This window comes from Falco punctatus (genome assembly GCF_963210335.1).
Source record: "Falco punctatus genome assembly, chromosome: 8".
NCBI lineage: Eukaryota > Metazoa > Chordata > Aves > Falconiformes > Falconidae > Falco > Falco punctatus.
Genome location: NC_137588.1, coordinates 55,466,268 through 55,477,797, shown reverse-complemented (window position 1 = coordinate 55,477,797; position 11,530 = coordinate 55,466,268). Strand labels below are relative to the sequence as shown.

Genomic DNA, 11,530 nt, shown 5'->3' with positions numbered 1-11,530 from the left:
GGGCACAGCATGTTGGTATACATCATACATTTATTAGTGAATATCCCTCTCAAAATCAGCCACAACATTAAAAAAAATAATGATTGCACTACTTGGTCAAGCAGAACTAGCAACTTTCATTTTAAAAAAAGTACAAATCTGTTAAAAATTTCAATCAGTATAATACACATATATATAATACAACATACTAGTTATGTTAAATGCTACAAAACCAATATGATTCCAATGGAATGGAAAACAAACAAACACTTTTAGAGCTTTAAGAACCTTTTTTTTTCTATATATTAGCCTTTTTTCAAATACATACATGGGAAAAATGAGGTAACTGTAAAATGTGCAAGTAACAGAGCAAAAAAAATTATATATATATATTTATATATATATATATATATATAAAAACTTTCTAACACAGAACACACGTCCTAGCACCTTCCGGGGAGCCGCGGGGGCCGCGGGGGTCCCACCGGAGGGCCCGGGGACTGGTATAATAGAACAGTAAACAGTCCACTATCCCACCACAGGAAATCATTGGTAAACAGTGGTATCTACAGCGCAGTCAGCAATCACAAACACCCTAAATAATTGTTTTTTAGTATTTTTTTTTGTAATTTTTTCTTTTTGTTATTTTTTTTTAAATGATACTTTTAGCTGCTCATTGGAATAAATTCTGCAGCACACGAGCTGTGAGCTTTCGAGTCGCCGTCAAAGGACCGTAAGGCTTTCCTGGCTCCCTGGGCACCGCGAGGGCGGGAGGGGAGGAGGGGGGCGTCTCCGGGGGCGCGAGGCCGCCGCGCGGCACGGGGACTCCTTTGGTTATCTGTCACTGAGTGAGGGACGGGGAGGGGGCCGGGGTCCTGCCCAAGGGGCACCGAGCCCAGCGGTGCCAGCGCCCACGCCACGGCGGAGCTGGTGGTGCCGGGCCAGGGCCCTCGGCCTCAACATTTCGCACCGGAGGGCGGCCGCCGGGGAGGCTGGGAAAAGGGAGGCAAGGGGGAGCCAGCCAATAGCGACACGCCACTCGCTGACCCCCCGCAGCTGACTGGCTGGGTAGAGACTGGGCCCAGCCCACCAGCGTGCTGCGAGTGGCCTGCGATTGGCGGAGGCGGTGCGCAGCCCTCTGCCAATCGGGAGCAGGCCTACCTCAGCGGCGCAGTGATGGGCACCGCTCCCCGGGCCTATGGCGTGGCAGCGCAGGGAGAACCGTCCCGCCCACCCACCTGCTGGGCGCGGCCCCTCGCCTCACACCCAGCCCCGACGAGGCGGCCAAGGCCATGCCGGGGGCCAGCCCCGCCGCCTGCCCCCCGCCCCGCGGGGAGCGGCCCCCCCTTCCCACCCCGTCCCCTTGCACACGCCGCCACCGCGGGCGCCCCCCATGCCGCCGCCTCCCGCTCGGAGGGGCGCAGACCCCACGGGGACGGCCCTGAAAGTCTCACGGTCCTGCTGTGGCGTTGCGGACATGTGCAGTACAGTGCATGGCAGTATCAGCTGAGCACGAAAACCCCTCTCCCCACCCCCCTCACCCCACAGCCGGCTAGACGTAGCCAAGACCACGTTCCAAGCTGGTCAGACATGCATGCATATTTGTGAACATTTACATAGGGCTGGCGTCCGCGCTCGGAGGCTCCCAGGCGTCGGCAACGCGCACCGCGAGGGGAGGGTGGGCCTCTCACCGCTACCCTCCGCCACCGCCTCCCGTCACCCTCCTCGCTAATTAATCATGCAAAACAACGGCCACGCGGGATTGCTGGAGCCGGGCGACGGTGGCTTCTCTCCCTGGGCCTGCACCAACGGGGCACCCGCGCGGCCAGCCCCGTGCGGCCGGGAGGATACGGTGGCGGGGGCTACTCACAGCTCCCCCCGCGCCAGCCGGGGTGGCACTGAAAATACACCATGAGGTTACAGATAAACACCCCCCCTTGCTGCGGGGGCCGGGGGCACCCACCGCAGCCCAGACGGCCCCCACTGCCCAGCACGCCGTGCCGTCCAGCCAGCAGGACGGGGGCGTGGGGCCATTTTGATTTATGGCGGTGGGACAGAGAAACAACAGCGGGAGCCGGGGCCAGGCGGCACGCTGGGGACACCGCATGCCCACGGCTGCCAGGTCCCCCCCTGCCCCAGGCCCTGGCTGCCTCGCGGGATGCCACACAGGCCCAGTCCCGGTCGCTGTGCTGGCCGGCCATGGGGAATGAACAGGGAGAGGGGCCGGGGCCGTGCCAGCACCGGCCTCCCACCGGCGAAAGACCCCAATCAGCCAGGACCCTCCGGGGCTCCCCGGGGCAGCTGAGGTGGGAGAGGGGCTGCGCCGGGCTGCGTGCGGGAGCGGGGTTGGAGGCGTTCCTGCTCCGGCCACGCTGCGGGGCTGCTGGTGTCCCACCTTGGCCACGCTCTGCCAGCCACCTCCTCCGGCTGCCCGGCTCAGGGTGCTGCCGGCACCAAACCTGCAGCGCTCCCTCCTCTCTCCTCCCCGCATCCTCCGCAAGCAATGCCGAGGGGAGGAGCCGCCCGCACATCACTGGGTCAAACGGCCACGGAACCAAAAAACGTGATGGAAAAGGAAACGGAGGTGGAGGGGAGGGAACCCTACCACAAAAAAACAAAAAAAGTGAGTGACAAAGGGAAAAAACACTAATTCCCTAGCAGAGTACAAAGACCTGGAAAGTGATGGAGGAACAACAGCGTCTTTGGAGCACGGGAGGGCACGGCCACGTGCCTCCCGCCTCCAGCACAACACGATTCGGGGCCCTGGGAGCGCAGCGGGCAGGCGTCCGGTCGAGTCCGTGCCCTGGCGGGGAGGAGGAGGGCTGGCCGGGAGCCCGGACTGCTCAATGCTCACCACATCCGAGGAGAGGCTTTGGGGAGGAGGGGTAAGCGCAGGGTCAGGCCCTAGCAGCGGGCAGCGGCCCCCGCCCCTGGCCCGGCGTGTCCTCATCCTCTAACGAATTGTGCGGCACAGCGCCTGCCAGCCTCAGTCCGCCTCCCGCTGCACCTCCGACGCGTCTGCCCGGCAGATGGGGCACGTGCGGTTTGCCTGCGGGTGAGGAGGGAGAGACAGGGGCAAGTGAGCAGGCACCCCACGGCACCGAGGCCAGCCGCTATCTGCACCCCCCGCAGCACTGCAGAAGCAGAGAAGCACAGGCAGTACCTTTAACCATTTGTCGACACACTTAGCGTGGAACTCGTGGTTGCAGGGCAGGACGCGGAGAAGCTGCCGGGCCTCGAAGTCGCTGAAGCACACGACGCACCTGGGGGAGGCAGCCATCAGTATGTCCCTGCCACAAGGCCCCGGCCCCCAGCCCCCTGCCAGGCACACCCATGCTCCCCCACCAGACACCCCATCTGTGCCCTCGGCTCACTCACAGGGTCTGCTCGGACTGGTGGCTCTCAGGGTTGAAGCGGTAGGACGGGAGGTGCTCGATGTCTGCTTTGGTGAGTCCCCGCGGCTTGGCCTCCCCCAGCCGCTCGGCCAGGTTCAGCAGCGCCTGAAGGAGACGCAGAGGCCGGCTCAGCTCAGCTCATGCCCCGGCACAGCACCCACCCTGGCAGAGCCATCCCCAACCTTCCCCAGCTCCGCCATCCCATCACCCCACAGGAAGCAGAGCTGACACACCTCGTAATTCTCCATCTCCACATCATCCACGTCCAGGTCTAGGCTGATCGTGGGCCCCACGGCTGTCGGCGACACAGGAAGCATAGAGCTGGCAGGGAAGGACGGGGTGGTCAGCGTGGGGCGGCAAACCCCAACCTCCACCCTGGCATCCCCAGGGGGATGGAGTCACCTGTGCCAAGGCCGGGCTGCCGCGTCCCCATCCGCAGCGTCACCCCCACCCCACACATCCCACCGTACCCTCACCCCAGTACTCACAGGAAGTAGGGCAGGAAGCTCGGGTAGTACGGGGGGGGCGGCGGCGGGGGGGGTGGCGGGGGCAGCGCCTGCTGCAGCCGGTACCGCTGGGTGTTCAGCCGCCGGGGCATCATGTGGGGGTATGGCTGCAGGGAGAGATGGGGCACTCAGAGCTGTGCCAGCCCCATGGTGTGTCCCCCTCACCCCTCCACAAGACAGGGACTCACCACGCCAAATGGCAGTTCTTGGTGCAGTGGGTCGTGGGGGAGGTAATGCAGCGGCACAGAGGGGGACAGCGTGGGAGCGTGGTGGGACGGGGGGTACGTGAAGCCCGCGATGGGGTGCTGCTCCCCTCGCAGGTCCACGTCATTGTCTATCCTCTGCAGAGGCTGTAGGGGAAACAGGCTGGGAGGGGCGTCCCAAATTACACCCCCCCGCCCCCGACACTAGCAGGATAAAGGCACCCTGGGCATCCCACCCATCACCCCCAGCTGAGACCCACAGGGACTGTAGAAGACCCCAAGGTGGTCTTCGTTGGGCCACAGGGTATGGAGTGTCCCCAGCCTGCACCCCCACCCCAACTCACCATGCGCGGATGCTGGGCTTGGAGAGGTACAAACTGCCCCAGGGGGGCCATGTGGGGCGGCTGGTGTGGGGGCACTGGCGGCGGCGGAGGGTGCAGGATGTAGTGGTCGCTGGAGATGATGGGGGGGAACGTCTGGTAGGAGACGGGAAGCTGTTGCATGGCACATGCCTGGATCAGCTGTGGGGGTGAGAGAGAAAAACAGGGGTCAGACACCTGCTGTGGGCATGGCTACACACCTGCCCCCTCCCCAGGGCCTCCAACAGACCCTGTGCCCCGGCTGGGTACCCACACAACCTCCAGGCACCACAGCCCAGGCTGGCCCCAGAGATCCCCTGTGGGTGTCCCCTGCCATGACTCACCGGGGGCGGGAGGCAGCAGAGCGGGTAGTGCTGTCCACTGAACATCACTGAGCATGCTGGGAGCTGCTGGGTGCTGCACCCAGGGATGTGCTGGCCGGCGTGGATGGGGAAGCCTTGCGTCGTGACGGTGGTAACCGTATAGGAGAGAGGGACAGGTCCCTGGTGCACCTGAGGACAAGGGGCCAAAGGCACAGTCAGGGTACAGATCCAACTGAGCTGTCCCCATCCCGGCGGGGTGGCAGCAGGGCGCTGAGCACCCAGCGCTGGGACACAACCACCCGGCACCTCCGTTCCACTGGTGTGGCCAGGGGAGTGGGGCTGAGTGCAGCCTGGGTTTGAGGTGGGTTTTGGACCCCTCTTCGCTCCCCACAGACAGGCTGGCACAGCCTCTAACCCAGGACTGCCACCACAGATGATGGTGACCATTCTGATATGAACAACCCTAAGAGGGGACTGTCCCCAGACCCTGGGAGCAGGGACCGCCCTGGGCACACCCAAGTTGGCAGGGGGACCCCAGAGTTTAAGTGCTCAGCAGGCAAGAGCACCAGCAGCCTCAGGGTTGGGTGCTCCCATCAGCAATCAACTGGTCAGAGGGGACCCAGGGACATGTCTTAGGACCGCTGCCCCAGACACCAGCGTGGAGTCACCGTAAGGTCTCCCCTTAGCACTGGGGCTGAGGGCTACGGCACCTACCTGGTCATGCAGATCCACCATGAATGGGTTCTGGTGGGGTGGGTGAGCGGCTGGGTGAAGCATTCGTGGCGGCGTGCTGGGGAGAGCGTAGGCACGGGGCTCATCTACAGGGATGTGCGGCTGCTGGGGGAAGGCAGGGTGCAGCTGGGGCTCATCCTGGCCCAGCAGGGTTGCCAGAGGTCGGTCGCGTCGTCCCCACTGACGCCTGGCAGGGGGGCTGCGGGGCCACCGCAGGAGAGAAACAGAGCAGGAGTGACCCCCTGGCCAGGGGCACCACAGCCCCGGGCAGAGTGGCTGTGGGCAGGTCAGTGCCAGCCCGGCTGCCGGAGCAAGATGCTCAGGGCGTTGTGCCAGGCCAGGCTCCTCGTCTGCCTGTGGAGCTCCAAAAAGCTCCTCTGCTCACCCTGCACATGCCCCCCTCGCCATGTCCTCAGCACAAAAGGGATAAAAGGGACCCCAGCTCCCTGGGGACCCATCGGCCGGGCCAGGTGGACGTGCTTCCCTGCCGCGATCTCCCCCCAGGCCCCCCCAGGAGCCGCTGCCTTGCTCCAGCAGGACCACGGAACCGTGCCCACACACCATGGGTGACAGGGCGTCGCACCACCCTGCACCCCGTACCTTCGCTGGAGGTGGTCGGGGCTGCTGCAGGGTCCCCCCGAGAAACGGCGCTGGTTAAAAGGGGCAGAGGGCGGCCGCCTATTCACTGCCAGTTCCCATGGTCGCATTGGTGACGTCGGGAGGCGGATGGGCACACGGGACCTCAGGCTCCAGGTAGGGCAAGACACCAGCACCTTGGATGCTGCGAGAAGGACAGCGGGTCACAGCACTCTGACCCCTGGGGCTGTGCAGGGCTGCAGAAGCCCCAGATCCTCCCCACACCCCAGGTCCGGGCAGCAACGCCCCCCCCCCAGCATACTTCCCCACCACCTGCTTTGGGAAGAGGAAAGGGAACAGAGGCACAGAGCAACGCTGGGGCAGCCACTGCACGCGTGGACATGCTGAGGGGGATGCAGCCCACCTGGCTCCTGCTCCTGCCCCCTCCGCGCTGGGAGCCCTGCCACCCACACCACACAAGTGACTGAGCCACCCCAGAGCCACCGTCCCTGCACAGCTCAGCCTGCTGCTCCCTCCCCTCAGGGATGGTAATGCAAATGACTGGAGCTCTTGCTGCTCTGGGACCTAGACCTGTGCCCACCCCACCTCCTAGAGCCGAATTCGTCCCTGAGGGGGGGGCAGCAGGGGCTAGGAAGAGCCCATTCACCCCCCACAGTTGCCCAGTTACTGTCCCTCCACTGCATGGCCAGAGCCACCTCCCCATGGAAGACACAGACACCAAATGAGAGAGAAGCACTTGTTTTTGGCACAGAGAAAAAAAGCAAGCAGCGAAGGGCCCCGTGGCTGCGGCAGCACCCCAGGCTGCTCACTGGCCAACAGGGAGCCTGAACCGGGGGGTGGTCCAGTGTGTCCTTGGCCAAGACAGGCTCCAGTGCTGCTCTAGGGGCTGCTCTCTCTTGCTGGGCTCCTTCACATCCTACTCTGGACCAATGCTGCTGCCCCAGTGACAGGCACAGGGGACTGGCAGGGGACACGGCAGCTCACGGCCCTGCTCTGGCTCAGTCTGTGTGTGTCAACTCCCTGCTACACACAGGGCGAAACTGCACATCCCCGTGGAGAGGGGGACATGCGTGGGCTGCAGCTGAAGCCGGGCAGGCAGCTCCACTCTGCCATCCACCTCCACAGGCAGGGAGGGGGTCAGTGGGAACACAGCCCATGCGGACCCTGCCCCACCTCCCTTCCTGCACCCAGGGTGGTGTCCCCACGCCAGAGCCCCCCTCCCACCACACACTTCAGCCGCACAGCCCCAGTGAAGCTTGGAACTTTGCAGAGGAGATATCTGCACACAGGGCTACTTTTTCCCCAGGCTCTGGTTCCCCTGGTCCCAAAGGGGCCTTTCCCTGGCTCCATGTGGGTCCAAACCCCCTCCAAGAGGCCTCCACTGGGCACCCTCCCACTGCCCAGCAGGCTCCTCTGCCAGCCTCCCTCGGCCTCCACAGCCAAGGCCAGCAAGTGGGAGTAGCCATGGCCTTGGCACTGCACCCCACGTGCCCTTAAATCCAGCTTGCCTGCAGGCTGGTGGTGCACCCACCCGACACAGACCCTTCTGCAACCCTTCTCCTCCTCCATGCTCATAGCAGAGGCACACTGGGGCCGTGAAGGGCACCTCGAGCCCAGGGAGCACTGCTCAGCCCCAGGAGAATATGGGTGATGGTGGTGGGGTGTCTCACACCAGCAGAGCGAAGCTACAATATCACACCTGGGGTGACAGGCATCACCAACTCCTGCGGGAAGTCACTGGGGCAAGCCCTGTGCCACACACCAGTCTCTTCTGAACCTCACCCCCATCTCTATACCGTTCTGAGTGCTGAAAGCAAATTACTCTCTGTTTCAGGGGAAAAGGAAAAAAAAAAAAAAAAACCCAAAAAACTAACAACCGAAAGCCACTGGCTGAGGCCCCCCCAGGAGCCTGTCTGTGGCTGCCGCTGGGGAAGGGGCCGTGCTCAAGGACAGGGGTTTGCCCCACGGGTGTTTTATGCTGTCCCCAAGCCTCATGCCAGGTGCCAGGCACCCTGCCGGGGGGCTGCGGGCCAGGCTGCCGCAGGGGCCCAGGTCTAACCCCGCTCCCCAGGAGTCTCCCCGAGGTGTTGCTGCTTCCAGTTCCGAGCACACGGTACAAAGGCCCTGCGTGACCCGACGGGCACCTTCCAGCCGAGACACCCCAGCGATGGGCTCGGGGACAGGGAGCGCCTCCGCACAGGGACACTAAATCCACGCAGGGGCTCGCCTGGTGGCAGGACCCCCGGAGCAGGGGGGCTGCCCTGGCTCCCAGGACACATCTCCCGCAGGCAGGATGTCCCCAAGTCACCGGGACAGCCGTGACCTAGGGGCGCAGGGCTGGCATGGCCCCCCGTCCCTGCCACAACCGGGAACCCCCACCCAAGGCACCCACCCTCCTGTCCCACGCAGGCACACCCGGCTCCCTCCCTCACACCCGTGGCTGGGAGCCAGCGACCACCCCGGGCAGGGTCACCGTGACCCTGCGGAGGCCACCGCCGCCCCGCAGCAAAGGGGACCCCGGGCCCCGCAGCCCCTCGGTGGGGCGGGGGGCGAGGCGGCTCCCGGGCCCCGCCGAGAACAAAGTTAGCAGCGCGCCAGCGCTCACGCCCGGTGCCATCTGCTCGGGCAGCGCCGGGCTCCGGGGCTGCCGGGGGAGCCGCCCGCCCGCCGTCGCCTCTCCGGGGGTCCTGCGACCACCGTGCCACCCGTCACCGGCTCCGTCCCGGCACCCCGGACTCCCCCGCAGCCCCTTCCCCGCCGTTCCCATCGCGAACGCCGCCAACTCCCCCCGGGAGCGGGGTCACCCCTGGCCCCGCCACACCGGCAGCCTCTTCGGAAGCCGCCCCGCCGACCCCGACCCCAAACCCCAGCCCAGCCCCTGGGGTCTCGGGGACGGCGGCGGGGCGGGCGGCACATCCCGGAGCGCCCCGGCGGGGCACCCCACCTCGCAGCACCCCAGGAGCGCACCCCAGCCTTGAGCCCCGGGGGTGCGCCGCCCGGCCGGCAGCCCGCGCCCCCCCGCCGCGGCAGCGGAGCCCCGCCGGTGCTGGTGCCGGGCGCGGAGCTGTGGCTTTAAGAGCGGCCGCTCCGGGGCCATGTGCTCGGCGCCAAACAAAAGCAATAACAAAGGCGGCCGCCGGGCCCCGCCGCCGCCGCCACCGTTGCCCGGGGCAGGTGCCGCCGGGGGTCCGGGGAGCGGCCCCCGCTCCCCCCTGCCCCCCCGCCCGCACCTACCTGCACCGATGGCCTGGGCCGCCGCTCCGGTGCCGCTGCGGCACCCCCGCCCCCTCCCGCCGCTCTTTGTTCGCCAACGCCGGGCCCGGGCCTGCCCCTCCGCCCGCCCGCCGCCGGCCCTCCCTCCCGCCCCCCGCCGGGCCGGCCCCCTCTCCGCCGCCGCTGTTTCCGGTGCCTCTTTGTTTTCCGCGGCGCGGGGCGGCCGGGCGGCCACGGCGGGCCAGGGCAGCCGCCGCCGGGCCGGGGCGGGATGGGGCGCAGGGGGGGTGCCTGCCCCTTTAAGAACCGGCGGCGGCGGGACGCACCGGACAAGAGTCACAACACTCGGAGGCCCCGGGGGCGCGCGCGGCGGGCGGGGGGGGGGGGGGGAGCGGTGCGGCGCGCGCGCGCCCCACGTGACCAGGCGTGTCACGCTCCGCAGCCATCTTGGAGGCGCGGGGCCGGGCCGCCACGCGGGGCAGCGCCGGGCTCCGCGGGCCGTGTCCTAGCAACGGCCCCGGCCCGGTACCGGCCACACCGGGCTCCGCGGGGCCGCGCCGAGGGCGCCTCGCCCGCCGCTCCCGGCCCCACCAGGCCCCGGTCCGACGGGCTGGCAGCTACGTGAGTCCGGCGGGCCGGCAGCGCCGTGCGCTCCCGGCCGGCCCCCGGCACCGCGCTCTGGCTGCCTGGTGAGCGGAAGGCCCGGTCTGGGGGAGGCGACGGCAGGAGCATGGGGCTCCCCGCCGCCCTCCCGGGCAGGGGCGGCAGGATGGAGAAGCCGCTCCCCTCCGGCTCCCAAAGACCGAGCCCTGTGTCCGCACCGGCGGCCTGCCGGGCACACGCGGCTCCCCCCGGGCATCTCTACCCAGTTCCAGCTTCCAGGCACCGGAAAAGCCCCTTTTCCTTCAGAAAAGCCTCCAGCTCTCTCCCCTCGGCTCAACAAGGAGCAGCAACTCCTCGGAGCACCGCCTGCAGGTCTGCTGAGCAAGCCGCCCGGCTGGCCGCTGCCACGGGGAGGCTGTGCCGCCGGCCCCCGCATGCCCCCGGCCGCGCCAGTCAAACCTCCGTGCTCCAGAGAGCGCATCGCGGCGGCTCTGCTGAGAGCCAGATGCTGCAGCCAAGCCAAACTTCCCCGGGTTACAAGGCACACTTAGAAATTCCCAGGTAGGCGAGTCAGCCACCCGGCAGCCCTGATGTAATGCCTATAAACCAGCCCTCCCCTGACAGCTGGGCTTTAAAGTGCTGACAACCAAAAGGGAGCTGATTAATTTGTAACATCGCCCCTTTCAAAGGAAACCTCAGAGCAGTGGCAATGATTTAATGATTCAGTAGGCTCATCATTGCAACGAGCGGTTGGATTCAGTTTTGCCCCAGCCCAGCCCCATGCCCAGCTCCCTCCAGGTCCCTCTCAAGGCCAGTTCACCAGCTCTCACCTCTGAATCCCAGTGCACAGGATGAACCGCACCAGCCTCGAGGACCCCCTGGGACATGGAGCATCCTGGGGCAAGCTCCTTCTGCCACAGCTGTCAACAGCACCACAGCCAGCTGCTTCTGTCCCCATGGCAGGGGACACACAGGACTAGAAAGCAGCATGGCACACCCCTATGACAGGGTCAGAGCCATGTGCTCAGACAAACACATGTTTGAAGGAAACAGCCAAAGGTGTGAATCATCAGCTCAGATCTGAATGATCACCCCTCAAGGTCTGCTCCACTATGGCCTCTTCGCTTCAAGAGCTGGGGACTAGAGGGAAGAGGAGGAAAACAGCACTCCGCACTTTGACCTTGTCACTGTTTGCAGGCAGAGGCAGCACCGCACCTTTACAAGGCTGCCAGGACACGGTCTGATCCTGGGCAGAGCACTGACAGCAGGCAGAGGCCACAGATGGTGAAGATCAGTGCAGACACTCCCTTCGGACCCGCTCCAGCATCACCAGCTCCTCCATGGCCAGCAGCTATTGATGTCCTCAGGACAGCATCAGGAGAAGCCGTCAATGGAGCATGGCTTACCAGCGAGGCACTCACTGGTCATGCTCCCTGCCCAGTCGGGCTGGACTGTTTCTGTGGCAGAGCCACGTCCAGCCACGCCATATACAGCCGTGCTGAGCCCGCCTAGCCAGCTCCTGTGAGGGCATCCATGAGGCACATCCAGCCGCAGGGTTACAGCACATGGAAGCGGCTCAGCCCACACCTGCCCTGTGCCGTCTCAGGACCACAGCCACAC

At 65.5% G+C, this 11,530-nt stretch overlaps 1 protein-coding gene across 1 annotated transcript; it reads right to left on the bottom strand.

The window, feature by feature from the left end:
- Positions 1-12: 12 nt before the first annotated feature.
- On the bottom strand, positions 13-10,701 carry RNF44 (ring finger protein 44). Its single transcript, XM_080398803.1, is given in 14 exon segments — positions 13-3,028; positions 3,143-3,242; positions 3,358-3,479; positions 3,608-3,695; positions 3,863-3,987; positions 4,069-4,230; positions 4,428-4,604; positions 4,787-4,954; positions 5,480-5,696; positions 6,098-6,278; positions 9,329-9,440; positions 9,443-9,554; positions 9,556-9,690; positions 9,692-10,701. Coding segments are annotated over 14 exon segments (1,824 nt in total). The 5' UTR covers positions 9,754-10,701; the 3' UTR covers positions 13-2,965.
- Positions 10,702-11,530: the final 829 nt, after the last annotated feature.